Source organism: Aulostomus chinensis, chromosome 17, assembly GCF_037954235.1.
Source record: "Aulostomus chinensis isolate RoL2024-O1b breed Wild chromosome 17, RoL_Achi_v1.0, whole genome shotgun sequence".
NCBI classification, from domain to species: Eukaryota; Metazoa; Chordata; class Actinopteri; order Syngnathiformes; family Aulostomidae; genus Aulostomus; species Aulostomus chinensis.
In genome coordinates, this window is record NC_141336.1 from 7074217 (window position 1) to 7093369 (window position 19153).

Genomic DNA, 19153 nt, shown 5'->3' on the forward strand with positions numbered 1-19153 from the left:
CGTAGGTCCTGGACGGAAAGGGGAAGTCAAAAGAAATGAAGGATCCTGAGGTAACTTCCCTCCATGTTTTGCAAAAATTAGCTACAATTACAGAGGATATGAAAGTAATTAGAAACAACTGTAAAAGGTGGGCAGCTTGAACTGTAACCAGCAGACAGATACAACTCAGCTTCCTATAGCAGACCTCTGACTACTGTTGTACCTCGCTGTACACTGGCATCTGCAAACTTCCCCTCAAAACATTTGCACAACAACATAAAACAGCAACACCAAGTTTACTAAGACAAGATGGCAGCTTTTTAGCACTTTGTTGCATCTCCCACACCCCACAGCACCCGGGAATAGCACCCATGAAGGGAGGAGGGGCTGTGGAGACATGGCAACGGTTGGCGGGTGTCAAATCTGTCAAGTGTGCTGTGTGTGTATGTGTGCGTGTGTTCAGTTTGCTACCATTGTGTGTGAATAACTTAGAAGCTGAGTGTTATATGTGGTGTGTGTGTGTGTGTGTGTGTGTGTGTGTGTGTTTTGAGGTGTTGCAGTCTGAACATGCTCACTGCAGCGAGGCAGACAGATGTCACGTTGTAGGAGAGAAGTGATGTGAAATGCCAGATAAAAAATCTATTATTCAGTATGTTCAAATCTTCAAAGACTTCAAGATTTACACATATTTTTTAGAGAGGAGTTGCAGTTTTTATCAGAAAACACTGGGAAAATGTGCAGATGAAATTCTCAGACTAAGATCATTTTCTACTGCTATAATATAGTCAGGAATATATTTTCTCTTAGGCTGCATGGTGGTGCAGTGGTCAGCACTGTCGCCTCACAGTGAGAAGGTTCTGGTTTGAGTCCGGGCACAGGATCTTTCTGGGTTCTCTCCAGGTACTCCAGCTTCCAAAGACATCAAGAGGGGATGAGGCTGATTGATACTCTAAATTGACTGTAGGTGTGAGTGTGTATGGTTGTTTGTCTGTATGTGTTGGCCCTGCGATGGACAGGTGACCTGTTCAGGGTGAACCCCGCCTCTCGCCCATAGCCGCTCGGATAGGCTCCAGCCCCCCCGCGACCCTTAACAGGAATAAGCGGAAGACAATGGATTTTTGCATTTGAGCATTTTTCTCATCACCTGCCTGCACTAAAGGCCTTCTGTGGAAAATTATACACATCTCAAAAACACTTTGTGTGCTGTAATTAGTTACATCCTCTACTCCATGAATTTCTTCCTAAAAGCTCAACTGAAACCAATGCTTTTAGGCTATTCCTTTACTTAAAAGTGATGCCATATGAGACACTGGTCTACATAGACAGGGAGGCAAAAAAGCAGCAGTCCTTTAAACAGACCCCAAGTAACAGCCTGTTGGAGAGGTCATCTGATTGGCTGCTCCTCTCACCACCTGACTAATATGATCCAATGATGCTGCTGGAGGAAAGAAAGTAACAGAGAAAGGTTTGAAGAAAGTGCAGCCCTGAAAGGATGATAATCATTTCCACTCCACACTGCTACCCAGCTGACACACGCACACACACACACACACACACACACACACACACACACACACACACACACACACTGGTATTATTACCTGCATCTCCATGGCAACAGGTTCTATGAAATGATTGTCTAACCTGTCATGTCTCCAGGGGCTGAGATGCACTGATGATCTGCATATGATTCAGGTCTTTTCAAAGCAAAAAATTCAGCCTGTGAGACAGAGAAAGCTTCAACACATAAGTTGCCAGTGGTCTTGAGAAAACAAAGAAGATTCACAACCAGTGAAGTTTGCAATGACAAGCTCAAAAATTGATTTTATATCTTGGACAAGACAGTATCTAGAACCATTTGACTAACACCAGCAGCAGTGAAGTCCTTTTCCCACAATCCAAAAACAAACAAGTAGACAAAACAAAAAAAAAAAAAAATACGCTAACACCCACTTGCATACCCAAACACTGTTCTGCACATTTTCAACATGCTGGAATTAAATCCTACTTTATTTTATAGTTCATCCCACAAACATGAAATGAAATTTATGACAATCCTGCCATGAATAAAGAGTCATAATATTCAAGATAAATGAAATGCCTAATTTACCATCAAAATCAGTGGTTAAAAAAAATCAAGATCAAAATAACTTTTTGGGGGCGGGATGGTGGTGCAGTGGTTAGCACTGTCGCCTCACAGCAAGAAGGTTCCGCATTCGAGCCCAGATCTCAGATCTTTCTGTGTTCTCCCTGTGGCTATGTGAGCTCTCTTTGGGTACTCCGGCTTCCTCCCACAGTCCAAAGACATGCAAGTGGAGACTAGGCTAATTGGAAACTCTAAATTGACTGTAGGCGTGGCTGTGAGTGTAAATGTTTGTCTGTCTCTATGTGTTGGCCCTGCGATGGATTGGCAACCCATCCAGGGTGAACCCCGCCTCATGCCTGAAGGCTGCTGGGATAGGCTCCAGCCACCCTGCGACCCTTAACAGGATAAGCAGTAGAAAATGGATGGATGGATGGATGGATAAGTTTTTGGCCATTTCTTTTTTCTTTGGTGGGGGGGGTGCAACCAATATATCTACTCCAATACTTTTGCACTTACCAGAAGTGGTAATGGTTTTTATGCCTGCGAATCGGAATATGTCACAGATACACCAAACATATACCACAACTTTAATGCCTGAACAAAATGTTCCAATGTAGCTCGGCACACATTAGCTAGTTAGTGCCATGCTAACAGTACAAAGTCATTACAGACCTAACAAAAATGACTGACAGTAACTCCCTGACAAAAGCATATATACATATTGGTGCAGGGTTACTTGTGGTTCTTTCAGTTTCTAAGAGTAGAATGGGAGCCAGAGCCTTCAGCTATCAGGCTCCCCTCCTGTGGAACCGCCTCCCAGTTTTGGTCCGGGCTGCAGACACCCTCTCTATGTTTAAGAGCAGACTTAAGATCTTCCGTTTTGGTAAAGCTTATAGTTAGGGCTGCTTAAGCTAGCCCTTAGATATGCTGCTATAGGCTTAGACTGCCAGGGGATCTCCCATGGTGCACTGAGCTTCTCTCTCCTCCTCTCTTTCCTCTCTATCCTCCTCTATGTGTTGTACATAAATCCTACTCATATGTGTTACTAACTCATCTTCTTCTCCGGAGCCTTCAGGCTCCTGACATCCCAGATTCCGGGTGCTGCTGGAGGAGGCTACAGACCTGAAGGGGCTCAAGCTGCCACCTGTAGCACCACCTGCTCACGTCCCTGTCTGTCCATCAGTCTCTTTCCATTTCTGTCCCTCTTTATCTCTGTCCCTCTTTTTCCTTCTGTATATCTGTTTCCCTCCATTATCTGTCTTTGTCTCTGCCCTGCTCTCTTGCTCTCTTTCCCCCCAAGCGGTCAAAACAGAAGGCCTTCCCCATTGAGCCTGGGTCTGCTCCCAATCCTGCCAGTTAAGACGAAGGTTTTAGTCGCCGGTGTTGCAGGATGTGGTTGCTTATGGAGAATTGTTGGGTGTAAATTCAGTGAAGGAGTGTGGTACTAGACCAACTCTACTTGCAAAGTGTCATGAGATAACTTTAGTTATGATTTGGCGCTATACAAATAAAATTGACTTGACTTGACTTAATGCAAAAGCCAGGTTGCTACTAATCCCTGGGCCCATTGCAAATGTTGAGAGGAATTTGACTCTCCATGAAGTCATCTATAGTCACCTAACTATAGGTTAGATAGTTGTATTTGTTCTATTCAGTTTGTGGACAAATTTGAGTATGCCTGAAGTACATACATCTCATTGCTAATGCACTTTGCAAACTTGTGCACTCGTGTTTCATACAGAAGTATGTGATTTGGGGCAGAGCTTATGTTCTGCTTTGTGCTGAAGGGGATTTTTCTCTGTATTTCCTGGTTTGGTGAAGCATGCTGCTTGGCTAACCTGAGGAGCATTTAGAGTGGCGTTGTCAGCCAAACTATATCAATATGTTGCACGAACGGTTTAGTCTATGATGACCGTATACCTGACTGAATTAAGTTTAGGAGACTTTCACCTTTTCTGTTGTTGCGTTAATGCTACTGACCTACCCTCTCTCCTTTAGAATTCATTCACATAGTTCTATGCCCACATTGTCACGAACACCTCATAAAATTAGCATTTTTGGACACATATTTATCTGTCTATCTGGGAATTTTCTTTGTGAGGGCCATCTGAAACTGGATGTTCACCAGAGGTTTGCATGCCAAGAACACTTCCCTCACAATGAGGACTTTCTCTTTCTCCATGTTTGCTTCTGGCAAATAAAAGTTTTCTGTCAAAGCTTCATCTGCTGTGACTCATCATCTGAAACTCCGCTCTATAAATAAGAACTATTACAACACTGACAACAAACCGTGTGAGTCACAGTGGGAAACAAGCATCCGTCTGGTCACTGCAGAACTGAGAGGTTTTCATGTGGTGAAGAGGGAAGATGTTTCCAACATTTCCGATGGGATTCTTATGTGCTTAACACACATCCTTTAATCTGATTCTCTCTGCACTAAGGCCAATGAGCTGATGAAGCAGTTCTGCTGATTTAATCATTCGTATAATCTTGAAATCACATTGTTGTATTCTCAAAATGCAGATTATTTCCAGTTTGTGACTGACAGTAATGCTCAATTTGTTTTGACATTTAATGATTAATTGTCTCATCCAGATCATTGAATCCTAGAGATGGGAATTGAACAACAAGAAGTTCCGAGTGCTTCAATTCCTTGGAATCATTAGCCAATTTTGCAAACAATTCCCTTATCGATTCCAGTTGGCGCAAATGACATTGCCATGCAAGTGCATAGCGACATCATTCACCAGTGCAGCCAGCAGGAATCATGCTGCCCAAGCGGCACAAACACTCAAAAATGTTATTACATTTCATGAGAAAGGATGACAACAGGGCAACTTGCAATACTTGCAAAGTGGATATTTCATCAAAGGGAAGAAATACTATCAATATGCAGAAACATTTACACACACAGCATGTGATAACGTTGAATGAATGTCGCATTTTCAATCTGCTCCGGAGTGAATCTCAACCTAGGAGCAGCGGCAACATTAGCAAGTCCTCTGCTCATAATATTGCAGGTAACTAACCAACCAAATGAGAATCGATAAGAGAATCAATAAAGAAATGGATCGTTAAGCAGAATCGAAAATGGAATTGAAATGTATGAAATGTGTGATTTTTGTTGGGGGGGTAGAAATGTAATTATATAAAAATAAAAATATACAGAATAACATCCATCCATCCATCGTCATCTTCCGCTTATTCCTACACATTAAAGGTCGCAGGGGGGCTGGAGCCTATCCCAGCGTCAACAGGCGAGAGGCGGGGTACACCCTGGACAGGTCGCCAGTCCATCGCAGGGCCGACATAGAGAGACGAACAACCATTCACACTCACATTCATACCTACAGTCAATTTAGAGTATTCAATCAGCCTAGTCCCCAATTGCATGTTTTTGGACTGTGGGAGGAAGCCGGAGTACCCGGAGAGAACCCACGCAGACACGGGGAGAACATGCAAACTCCACACAGAAAGATCCCGTGCCCGAGCCGGGACTCGAACCCGGAACCTTCTTGCTGTGAGGCCACAGTGCTAACCACTGCACCACCGTGCAGCCCCAGAATAACATTTTAAATGTTAAAAATCAGTTACATTTAAAAGGATATTAAAATTTTAAAATATTATTTTCATTATTTTGTTTTTTTTCCCTTCAACTATTAGACATGTGACAAGCAAATGAGATGAGAAAAGGTTGGGAACCACTGATCTCGATGATACTTAAAATGTGCAGACCTTAAGAGAAGTGGTTGGTCATCAACAGTGCACTCTGTCCTGTCACAGCTTGCCAATTAACTGTTCTTGCTTCCAGTAGCTCACGTTTCTGAAAGCATCGTAAAGAAAACTACACAGACATTCAAGGCAACAGCAAACCTCAACATGATTACTCATGTACGACACAAGACTATTTCTCACAAGTGCAGCATCAGTACATCACTATTTGTATACTGTACAGCTTTTCTCACTTCCAAACAGAGTGTAAACTTTACCTGCCATGAAGTTGATTCTGATAATAAATTTAAAAAAGTAAAGAAGACACCCAACAGCAATCAGGGTTGTTAGATATTAAGATGTATTTTTAATTCAGGTTGTGATCGAAGTTTAGCATCAAGATGAGCAGTAATATCAGCGTCAATTTCACGTTGACCACTGACATCATGTCGTGATGAACTCAACATAAGATGTCATTAATACTTGAGAAATTCAAGTCATCCTTAATATGACTTGTGTGTTCATCAGATGATTGTGACAGACACAAATGCAACTTTTAATTTTTGTGAGGTTTTTATGAGTGATGGAGTCAGAAGAAGAAACCATCTCAACAACACCAGGACTGCACTTATCAAGCTGCTGCACCAGTCACCACCCAGTTCTGTCCTGGAAGTTCCCCATCTAATTTCCTCATCTCCAGCTTCCTCTTCCTCGTATGATCTCCTCTCTTATAAAGTTTCATCTCCTGTTTCTCCCCCTGTTGTCTCCTCTCCTTGTTTCCTTTCCTTTTTTGTGTCTTCATCTCTCTCATTTCCTCTCGTTTCCTGTCTCCTGTTGCTTCGTTCGTTTCCTCTCCTCCACTGTTACCTCTCTTATGCCCTCTCCCCTTTCTTGCCGTTTCCTTTCCACTACCCTTCTTCTGTCTAATGTCCTTTCGTATCATCTCCTGTCTCCTTCTCCTCCCCTTCTCTGCATGGTTTATATCGTTTCTTCCGTCAAATCCTCTCCTCTGTTGTTTCCGCTACTCTTAATTCATCTCCTCTGTATCCTTTGCTCTCTTGTCTCCTCTTCACTTTCGTTTCCTTTGCTTCCTCCCCTCGCCACCGCCCCCTCCCTCTCCTTTCTCTCTAGCCACAGTTGACGTCCGTGTCTCTCTCACCTTCATCACCAATCTCCACGCGGTTCCCCACTTTAGTCATGTAGTCACTGTGTTTCCTCTACTTCCCTCTGTGTTCTAGTCGCTTCTCTGTTGTAACATTTAGTTTTATAGTTTTAATTGGGTTAACTGTCGTGTTTGCGCTCTTCTGGCTATTTGGGGAGTTCCGTGTGTCCGAGCGCCCCGGTGTGAATCCTAAAGCGGTTGCTACTCCACCTGGACTCGCCGTTAATCCCTCATCGGTTCCTCCGTGGTCACCATCCATCGTGGTTCCTGTCTGTGTTTGCCGGCAGTGCTGGAGGCCACCGGGGAAAAGGCTCCTATGAGTGCGACTCCGGTTATCCGTGCGCCCAGCCCGCTCCCGTTCTCAGGGGGGACAAACACTACCGGTAGCGGGGGAGGAGGAGGAGGTGGCGGTATAGTCTCCTTTCACATTCAGATCGGACTGAGCCGGGAGCCGGTGCTGCTGGACGCCGCGGAGCTGAGCCTTAGCCAGCTCCGGGAGATGGCGTGCTCCATCGTCGACCAGAAGGTAACAACTCCCGGAAAGTTGACATGCTCCAAGTACTTTCACGCAAATACTGCTGTCTTAATGTACTTGACTTAAGTATTCCCACTTTAAACTTAATTTTGCATCTCATTTACTCCGTACAATTAAGGTATTTTGTTCTACATCACTTAACATGGCGTTAACGTTACCATGACAACAAAAATACAAGTCATTCCGATTTAATAATTCAGTCTCTTAACTATAACTGTTTTTAAACCGGAAGTTTCACCTGGGACCATTGTCACATGATATCTCCACCTATCAGATACAAAGTTGGAGTGATGGTACTCTGCACACACTAGGCGTTCCATATTTACTATATATATATATATATGTGTGTGTGTGTGTGTGTGTGTGTGTGTAATCCAGTCCACCCTCTAAGTATTATTTTTAAACATTTTTGATATGTGAATGTATGTATTTGTTTTTTGTTACCTGCTGGAGACCTTTTGTGACACAAACAATAACCTAATCAGGGCCCCTTGTCCTCAAGGGCAACACAGACCATCTTATTGTAGCACAAAACAATGTAGGGTTAGGCATCAATTAGTTAACTCTAGGAGAAGGGATTAGGACTCGGGTAAGACTGTTCAACATGAATGTATGTCAGTGGAATGGCCTAACAAGGATAGCTGCGCAAACATTGTGTGTTAATGAGAGAGGGACAGAGGAAAATCCAATCAGTGACATGTATGGATCATGCAAAGCGCCACAGGCAATGATGCTTTCTATAGTAACACTCACTATCACTTGATGACAAAAAAAGTAACCTCTTTGACCTGCTCACACAGGACAGTTTTACACCCCTAGTCTAGGAATGTAGCACTGGACAGGTGACGATTATGAACCAACCACCAAATCTATAATGTCAATGAGAAATGATTTGCTGAAGTCAGGCTGCTGTTGGTGAGGGACCTGGCCAGTGCAAAGCTTGCAAGCTGTCTATGCGAGCACAACATGACATTGCAGAAGATTTCTGAACAATTTCTCATGTGGGTTTTATGTAAGTAAATGGACCTATGGTGTGCGGTTTTTACACCTCATTCTTCTGTACAATTTTACTGTATGATGGCTATAAAGCGTCGCAATTTGTGTTGGAGGAAAAATGCATCGTTTGTGTTTGAATGTTTTGTTTTGGGGTAGGAACTATAAATCTTTGAATATTTTTTCATTACAGTATGTCAAAGGTGCACGAGACAACAACTTTCAGAAAGCAAATATTTAAAATGTTATAAAATTTTTGTTAGCTGCTTCAAAATATTTTACATTCCAGTGAGTTGGCTGACAAACCTTTAAGGATCTCTGAGACAATGGCATTTAACTTGTTGATATCACATGTTATAATTGTGTTGTCAGTGACTGGACAGCACAGGACTCACCAGGTAGGAGGAGATATGGCTGAGACATAAGAGTTCATTCCGTTATCCATCTCAAATACTGTTTAACCAACAAAGAAGCAAGATGAAGGTCAGTATTAGTTGAGCTTTTCTATGATGGTCTACACTGAAAGAACAAAAAAGGGCTAAAAGCCATGCAGAGGTTACAACTTTTCTGCCAGACGGGTTATCTGAGACTCACGAATAAAAACCTTCCTTTTAACAGATAGGAATGACAAGCAAACCCAGACTTGATGGAAATGCCATCTGTTTTAGGGAGGGGGGAAAGAGCAGAAAAGTGGGGCAAAGATAAAGACAAATAATGAAAAAGACATATAGAGAGAAGAAAAGAGAGGGACAGAGATCAAGAGAGAGAAAGGGAGAGAGAATGATGGACAGGAATGTGAACAGGCTGGAGAGAGAAAGATAAGCGGAGAGAGAGATGGGGATGAAGGACACACAGCAAACAATAACAACTAAGCTACCGATAATAACATTTACAGGTTACTCAAGCAGTCAATTTCAGCATAATATGAGCAATTATGTGCTAGCAAATACAATACAAACACAACGCTGATGTTGATGCTTGTACAGTATTGAGAATACTGATATGAATACAAGTAGTACTCATAATATACTGATACTAAGGGTGGCAGCTTGACCCTTTTAAGGTCTGTGGCCTCCTCCAGCAGCAGCAGCAGTCAGGGATCTGGAAAGGGGAAAAACAAAGGCTCAGGGGAAGAGGTGAAAATAGTATATGCATATGAATACAGGAGGACAGGGAAGACAGAGGGGAGGAGATAGAAGCCTAGTGCATCATGGGAGATCTCCAGCATTCTAAGCCAATAGCAGGATATCTAAGGGCTAGCCTCAGCCAGCCCAAATGTCTTAAGTCTACTCTTAAATGTAGAAAGGGTGTCTGCATCCCAGACTGAAACCAGGAGACAGTTTCAAGGGAGAGGAGCCTGACAGTGCTGGTGTGCTAGTTCGTGCTAACATCACAAAAAATGTCCATCCATCCATTTTCTACCACTTATCCTGTTGGGGGGGGGGGGGGGGGGGCTGGAGCCTATCCCAGCTGCCTTCAGGGGAGAGGCAGCTGGGATAGTACACCCCTTGACAGGTCGATCATAGAATGTATGGCAATGAAATATACAGCATGAATTGTTAGTCTAATTACTGCTGTTCCAACTCTGACCCTATATAGTTAGGTGCAGCAAGAGTGAGAAGGGAGGTAAAAATGTTGTCCTTTGCAACTTGTAATTTGTGCCATTAAAGTCTACATTTGTATGTATTTTCATTGTCTTATTTTTTCCTATATGTCAGTTTTACTTTGAATGGAATCAAGCCACGCAAAACTTTGGTATGAAAGTATATAATATGCCTCTTATGAAACACATACACACACACACGTCCATTATCTGGGTTCAGCTTCACTAATCATCTCATTTCAGGTGAAAATCACCTCATTTTCCTTTACACCTGAACGTCACACGCCTCATTCTGCTACTGAGGTCGCTAAGGATCGACACATGCACAAACACACGCACACAAACACACACATACAGGTTGTGATTAAAGTGTTTATTAGAAATATACAGCAGGTCACCTTGACACCTGTTTTAGGTGTGTGACTTCACTCACAACATGCAACACTTAACACTTCAAATAGCGACACATGAACTGATTAAAAGAGATAACTGTGTGTGTGTGTGTGTGTGTGTGTGTGTGTGTGTGTGTGTGTGTGTGTGTGTGTGTAAAAACAGGTGTCTGAGTATGTGTTTGTGGTTTATGTTTACGTGGCTTTTGTTACATATTGGACATGTTCTGGAGCTATAAAAACTAACATTATCAGCACCCCAAGTCCTCATTGGGACCAATGATAGTCCTTATGCAGCAAATCCAAATTTCTGAGGTTCTGGTTATGTTTGGGTAAGGGTGTGTGTGAAGTTTAATATTCTCATACTTTATGAATGAACCTGTGTCCCTGTGATAAGCTATATATTCATTTGTTAAATTTTTTTAAATGAATATTTGGCATTTTGTTTTTAGGTGACTGACAGAATGGTGTCATGACTCCACCAGGTGTAGTGTGCTGCACGCTATGTAAAGCTGAGTTGAAAATGTGCACACATGATCTCAGACCTAGCCTCGGCTCATGTCCATATTGATGAATCTTGAGATTTGCTTGGGAATTATGTTAGTATAGGCTCATGTCTTGTCATATATTTGTTAAATAAATGAGGGATTGTCACATGGGATTTGAGATTATGGTAGAAAACACCCATGAAGGAATAATTTGTTTGATTTTGCGTCTGATTCAAATCACTAAGCAACTGTGGGGGCATTTGCAACTCCAGGCTGATAAAAAAGTAACTGCTGATTATCTCTTTATTTATACATGCATGCATTTTCTTCCGCTTATCCTGTTAAGGGTCACGAGGGGCTGGAGCCTAGATGGTTTACCAGTCCATCGCAGGGCCAACACATATAGACAAACAACCATTCGCATTCACAGTCATACCTACGGTCAATTTAGAGTATTCAATTAGCCTCGTCCCCTCTTGATATCTTTAGACTGTGGGAAGAAGCCATAGTATCCGGAGAGAACGCACGCAGGCACAGGGAGAACATGCAAACTCCACATAGACTTGTTATTTTTCACATTTTCTTTAATTTTTCAAAAGTTGAAAAAATCAGCAGATTACTATATGATAAAAATAATTGTTAGATGCAGCCTGATAAGTTGGATCCTTTTTTTTTTTCCAGATAATTCAATTCGTAACCAATATACAGTGTATGGCCTGCAGTCAAATAGAAACCTGAACCCCAGAGCAGGAAGTCAGATTATAAAAGGAAGGGTTTAAGTAAATAAAAATGCAATATTTCCTCTGACATGTAGAAAAATATAAGATTCCTGTGTATTAGTCTGGAATGGAGTCAGGATATGATGTTTTGTTCATGCTAGTGGTACTTCGTGCTGCCTTTTACAGCTCAAGACAGTTGTTTCATCGTGGAAAACACAATATTCTGGCTTCATTTCCAGGAGACACGAGAGTGGATGAAGTGATGAATTTGTTTTAATGACACTGCCATTCAACGTCCCTCCTCCCCCCCCCCCCCCCCATACACACACACACACACCTAGCAGTAATAATAAAACTGTGTTTCTGTGTGTAGCAGGTTCTTCCTGTTGCTTGGCAACTGATGATGATTGCGGCTGTGAAGTGTCCTCCTGCGATTATGGCCATTATGACACAGACTCACTCGCACACACACACACACACACACACACACACACACACACAGAAAGAGAGGAAAACGTGTTTTTTTGTTGTGTGTGTGTGTATGTGTATGTTTATTTGAGTTTGTGTGTGAAAGAGAGAGAAAGATCTCTTTCATCTCCTGTTTTCATGTATTGAGTCTATTCAGATTTCTGTCACCTGAAAATTAGCAATAAGTTTGCAAAAATTACCATGTAATTATCAGAAAATTTATGGACAACATCTGTTAAAAAGATGATAGGAAATCATTTTTTGATTTTTTTAAAAATGGAAGAACCTCAGAGACCCTCATGTGTCCCCAATCCTCTGCTGAAAATTAGTGTCTAGCTGATGGAACTGAAATAAAACACACATGTAAATTAAAGTGCCACATTTTTACTGAAGTCAAGGCAGCCAGTGATTGGTGAGACATGCTCTAGGCATATTGTAACCGCATAATGGTCAGGACATCTGACATTGAATCAGAAATCACATAAAGAATTACCCAATCAAACAGCTTCAGTAAAAACAAGATTTCCAGACTAAATGAAACATTCTGAGAGAATTTGATTTAATTATAATGACATATTTCTGATTAAAACATATTGAGGAGGGAGGTCATGTCATAGCAAGAATTAGGCTGCTGTAAGTTTTTTGGAAAGCACAAAGGCTGAGGCTATTACTCACTCCAAAGCAAGTATATTCTAGCTTGTAGGCTACCTTTGTATTTCAGAGAAATTAAAAAAAGGTATGAGGTTGCAATCCAGCCTGATGGTCATCAGCTTGGCTTGTTCTTTCAAGGGCTTTTGTGAAAATCTAGAGTGAAATTGATTCTTCACCCAACAAATGTAATTTCTTTTTCCTCCTGATCTTCTCTTACAAAGTCAAGCCATGAGAAGCAATGGAATTCGCTCTTCTATAGGTTGTCTATTGGTTTTGTTCGCCAAAGTTAATGAGGCTTTTAGGATGCGCCATCCAATCATTACTTAGTAATTTTGTTAGGAAAGTAGTTGAGACTATGACTCTGATTATAAAATTATAATGTCTTGCCATTTTAAATAAACATGTTTTAAACTCATTTGGAGATTTGCATTCTGAGCGACGTACTCATGCATGTCACCACCAATTAATAACGTTACAAACTTAAGTAATTTATTTGCCTGTTTGCATACCTTATGGCAGGGCTGGGGCAGTCATTCAGGCTGGGGAATGTAGTGTGTAATAGAGTCCCAGCCTGGGTGATTCTTAATCAGGGGCCCATGGGCCTCTATCAAAAAAAAAAAAGAAAGACTTCACATCTTGGATTCTGATGAATATTATTGCATGTGAATCGCAAATCAATGAAACCAACAACTGCTTAATGCAATGTACTGTTATGAACCATTACGCCAGTGAAGAGGGAGACCTCTCATGGAATAACTTTTTACTACCAATATTTAGTAAATAATTAAATAACTAAGGAACAAAGGCTAACAGGCATTCAAGAACTACTTCAGATTGCTCTGAAGTAGTTGGTCAAGACATCTCTTTACCACTGGAACACACTCATCAACCTATTAAAAGGACAGAGGCAGAGCACAAAACTATTATAAATTTATTAATATAAACTTGATTCCCCATCACATGTACTGTACATTTTTGTAGCAGGTGTACATGTGCAACTCGTGTTAAAAATCATTTACTAATGATTAAAAATACCAAAGACTGTCAATTTAAATAATTTGAGTTAGAAAATACCTTAGATTAGATTCAATTTGATTGTCATTGTACAGAGAACAAGCACTGAGACAATGAAATGCATGGTAAATGGACTCAGTTTTATATAGCACTTTTCTACTTTAGTGGCACTCAAAGCGCTTTACAGTGTCATCTCATTCACCCATTCACACACACATTGGTGAAGGCTGCCATGCAAGGCATCAAGGAGCAATTATGAGTCCTGTATCTTGCTCAAGGACACTTTGACATGGTCAGCAGGGTTAAGGATCGAACCAGCGACCCTTCGGTTGCTCGACAGCCACTCTACCCCTGAGCCATGCCGCCTGACCCCTGAGCCATGTTGCATGTTACAGTAGGATCTAACCAGACGCTCAACTAGCAGTAAAATGCAGATTTAATTGTCAATGTAGAATGATGAGGTATGTACAGTTTAGGAAGAATTATAATATGCATCCAGCTATGAACTAGCTATATACATAAGTCATGAAATGAGATTAAATTAGATATTTTAGAGAGCCTTCTTGCCTTGTTCGAGGAACAATAGACAGTGAGAGAAGTTTCTGAAAGTTGGCGTGTTCCTTTGAATCTCATGACAATAGATTGGTAAAAGTAATGTATATCAGTATTGTCATAACATTCCTCTCTTGGTTGACAAGGTGATGACTGTGATCTTCATCTTTCTGAAAATGTAATGCTGACTGTAACCCATGGGTAAAGAAATGAACATGAGAAGACACACATCATAGAGCATAATCTGTCCTTGTGATGATGATGCCCCTCTCTCCTGACAGTGTGCCATGTTTGATGATTTTTAAGTTCAGGAAATGATCAACAGTTTTCTTTTAATGCCCAGTACTATACATGTACCTCTGAGGTTTCTGCAGTCAACTATGAAATGCTGTATTTTACTAAGTCACAGGATGTGATGGAGACAGGGAGTGATGTCACCACTGAGGCTCTCAAAATGATACATCAACCTGTTTAATACAGAAGATGTTTTTCAGATCCACTGAGCTTCTGCTCAGCGAGACTCCAGTACCCATAATGCCTTGCAGGGATTCAGTTTGACACAGTACATCTAGTATAGACTAATAAACTGATCCAAAGGGAGGTAAAAGAGGGATAGAGCGCAATTGGCCTTGAGTTCTCGCTGCCATGACAACAAGACTCAGCTGCTATGGTGACAAAATCACATGCGCGTAGCTATGAAGACTATTGTCAAGGATGTTGAGAGGGATGAGTGAAGAGGAAAAGAGACAGAGAATAAGAGAGAGCAAGAGAGGTGAAGGTCTGATGAGTGAAGCATAGCTCCATCTTTCTGTCATCATCTCCTCATCTTTTTACCCTTCCAACTGTTGTTGAAATCAACACCCCCTACCCCCACCCTCCTCACCCCCCCATAGCATACATGAAAACCCTTGACAGTTCATTCAGCAATAATTGCAACTGCAGCGCCACCACTGCAACCTCAGCCAAACCCTGTGTAAAATTAAAAAAAACACTTAAGTGAGTGCCCACCTCCACCAATACAAGTCCTGAATAGAGCTGCAAGCAGCGATGAGTGGTCCCTTTGTAGTGTGTCTATTCCATAAAGCAAGAGGAAGGTGAAACCTGATAAGTTATTTTGCATGAGGGAGCAGACAAATGCCACACGATAGAGTAATTTCACTTCCTGTGCCTAGTATGAGAGGTGGCACCAGAGAACATACACTCAGTGTTGCTGATCACCACTGAAGAAAACACAATGTGATCTGGATGAAGAACAAATGTTTGTTCAACCGGGCTTACTTCCTGCCATCACTAGATGGCGCTATGACTGTGACTTAAATTCAGCTTGTAAAGGTCTTTAGGTCAGGACTCCAGTTACAACTGTTTCCTGCTTTATGATTGAAATATCAAAATTGGCCACCTAGCCACTCACAAAACTCACATTCTTCACAGCAATCCATCACCAAGATCTTCAGGTGTTTCTGACCAAATATGACATGAATCTGTTCAAACATGAAATTCCCTATTGCTACCAGTTGGTGATTAGACTGCTCTGCCCCAATATTTAATAAATTTGTCCTTCCCCAGTCTGACACCCCTACACCAAGTCCGATGAAAATACCCTCCTAGTTTTTGTGTAATCTACTGACAAATGCCAAACAAAACATGACCTTATTAAAGTTTACTAAAACTAGATGATCACGCCCTCAAACATGTTGACCAAGACAGAGACAGGAAGTGTCATGAACAAAAAGTGAGGGATAATTTGTATCACTTGTCAAAGTGAGACACAGCTTTTGTGTGCTACATGAGACTCTCTCTCATGACTTGCAGCATGGCAGAGCACTTAATATTTGTCCAATAAGGTTGGCCTTTACAAGTGCATCAGTTCCAAACATTAGTTCGCTAAAACAACAGGGGAAAGGGCAATTATTTTTGATATTTATGAGTTGTTCTTGAGACAGAGAGAAAAGAATGAACTAGGGCTGTAACAAAAAAATATTTCAATCATCAACTAATCTGAAGATTATTTCGATCATCAATCAATGAATCCTAAAAATATATCATGAAAATTTGAGAACCCCTTATCATAAATTGTTCAAAAGACATTGTCAAATGTATGCTTTTGTCCCTCCAATATTTGAAAACCCCAGATTTTTTTGTTGTAGATGACAATTGACATCAAATGAAAAAAAAAAAAATTGGAAGATTTACAAACATAACCCCACATCAACACTCCTTCCCAGACACTCAGGTCAGCCTCCTCCATGGGCTTCACTGTGCCCTCTGCCTGTCTGTCCACCATGGGATCCAGACCCTTCAACCACTCTGCCCCCCACCTCTGGAACTCCCTTCCCCTGACATCAGAAACATTAACTCATTATCCATCTTCAAATCCCATTCAAAAATCCACCTTTTGCAACTTGCCTACTCACTTTAATTTGTTACCTACCATTTCATAGTTCTGATTTTATTTCTACATTACATTGCAGATTCATGCATCATTGCATTTATAATGTTGTATCCTTTTTACCATTGCTTGTGAGTTGACCTTGAGTGCCCTGAAAGGCACCTTAAATAAAATGTATGACCATTATTATTATTATTATTATTATTATTATTACAAACACACAGTTTCATGTGTTTGCTATTTGGTTGTAATTCTTTGATGTGTAAACATTTCCTGACTTCCTGTCTGTGGCATCCTCTTGATGCAGTGTGTCTCTGTCTTCATCAGTTACCAGAGTGTGGATTCTACGGGATGTATGAGAAGATCCTGCTCTTCCGTCATGACCAGAGCTCAGACAACTTACTGCAGCTGTTGCGCTCCACCTCCCAGATCCAGGAGGGAGACTTGGTGGAAGCTGTGCTGTCAGGTAGGATGGTCCGAAGTCAACAGTAGAGGGAGGGACTGTTGACTGCAATGAAAAGTGAGATTATTGGACAAATCAAATGCAAATTTTATTTTGTCAGAAGCATTTCTGACCTGATTAGTTTTTGGATGTTGGGTCCTGACAACTAGGTGAGAGCCATCTTGTTTGTCTAATTGGTTTCAGTCATGCTGAACTTCAAGTGAGGTTGAGCCATGGGATAAATCTCCCAAAAGATTTAATGTCATAAAGCTTTATTCCAAAATTTTATTCATCCAGAAAAGGGACCTCTTAGCAAAGGCTGCTAATTTGCCATATTTTTAGATGATCAATGTGATGAGCAAAACATGGATCACAAAAGAAAACTCTGACATGGCACATTTAGACACACCTCATGTCTGCTCCTAGTGCACAAAAGGGAGAGGGACAGAGTTCATGCCTTGATTGAAGAGTTTTTGTTTTGCTTTAAAAACAATAAAATTATATTTAGCCTCATCTTAGCTATGGGGAGGGACAAAGAGCACACAGCAGTAGGATCAGAACCATAGAGAGGATCTGCCAGAGTCTGTCCTGCAGGGTGTACTTATTCACTGTTCCTAGTTCCTACTTAAAAAAGTAATATTATTTGTATTTCATTCATACCTAATTGTGAGCTAGAAACGATATGTTGGGACATTTACAGCCTTGGTTCTGGTGACAAAACTATGTTCACATCGAGATGTCTGAAAATTTTCAGGTGGGTTTCTGGTGATAAAACTGGTTCCTGACAATTGAGATACTTTGGGTTGGGTGGTTGCGCATCACTAATTGGATGCTTTATGAGGTACTTAGCTGCAAAATTATGAACACTTTATTAATTTATTTTAGATCAGTTTCATCTGGATTATACAAACATCTGCAGAGAGAAAGAAAATTTTTAAGATGTATTTTGGATCTTTTTATCATTAGGGTCAAAGAATCCATGTTAAAAAAAAAACAAGAAAGGCCAAAATCCCCAAATTGAGAGCTGTTTTATGTGTCATTTCTGAATGAAAATACAAAAAAGCCAAAAATAACTCTCCTCTTCTGGGCAATGTGCAACCAACTGGTCTGGAAATTAATGTAAACACATTTGTCCTCGCCGGAGCCCAGATGTGCATCATGATGCTGCCATCTGTGCAGCCACCATTCATCTAAGGACTCAGGTGTTCACACGCCTCTTTGCTAACAGCCTGACATCACTGGCTCCCAACGTCCTACCTCTCTGTCACCGCAGTGTGTGTGTATGTGTGTGTGTGTGAGTGTGTGTGTCTGTGTATGTGTATGTGTGTGCTCCTCTGTGTTGTTATTGATATTGAAGGTTTTTCCACTGTGTTTCTGAGGTCAGTTGATTTTTTTCATTCCTATTTTTAAGTCAGTGACAGTGACATTCCTCTAATTATATCATGTCATTTTTTTAAATCCCTCTTATGGGTTTATTGGGGGGGTCTAAAATACTATAACTAAAAGGCTATTCAATGGACTTTTGGCAACTTAGGTAAATGCCTGGTTGCAAGATAAACATTGAATATCTTGCTTAAGGTAAACCTTTTATGTTGTGATCATTAGTATTGATGAGTTGTGTTAAAACAATGATGTGGATTTTCTGTGTGATTTAAAATCAGTTTCTACATTTGTTCATCAGAAACAATATTTAAGGTAGGCTGACATAATAAAACTGGCTGAACAACTAAATTGTTCTCCACATTCATTCAGGAAATAAATCCCCTCCCCTATCAACCTCATATGTCTGGAAAAATTGTGAAGTCAAGACTGTATGTTTGAGATGACCGACCTGTAAGCTAGATTAATACGATCAAAAAGACTTTCTTGTGATGAATATCATTTCATTCAGAAATTATTTATGCTAAAGCAATAGATTTTGGCACATTCTCAATTATGATATTACCAAAAGTTGACATTTGTCCAAATTTGT

The 19153-nt window shown here is 41.0% G+C and overlaps 1 protein-coding gene and 1 long non-coding RNA gene across 2 annotated transcripts in view; one reads left to right on the plus strand and one right to left on the minus strand.

The window, feature by feature from the left end:
- Positions 1-1377: 1377 nt before the first annotated feature.
- Positions 1378-6015, minus strand: LOC147246150 (uncharacterized). Its single transcript, XR_015109889.1, has 3 exons — positions 5801-6015; positions 1624-1699; positions 1378-1417 (listed from the first exon to the last, which is right to left on the minus strand). It is a non-coding gene; the product is annotated as an uncharacterized LOC147246150 (long non-coding RNA).
- An 897-nt stretch (positions 6016-6912) lies between these two features.
- The window catches only part of prkd1 (protein kinase D1), a 65711-nt gene continuing 53470 nt past the window's right edge, over positions 6913-19153 (plus strand). The window contains exons 1-2 of the mRNA XM_086182555.1: positions 6913-7464; positions 17067-17205. Coding sequence (XP_086038681.1) covers positions 7255-7464; positions 17067-17205 — 349 coding nt within the window. The 5' untranslated portion in view covers positions 6913-7254. The remainder of the gene's footprint in view (positions 7465-17066; positions 17206-19153) is intronic.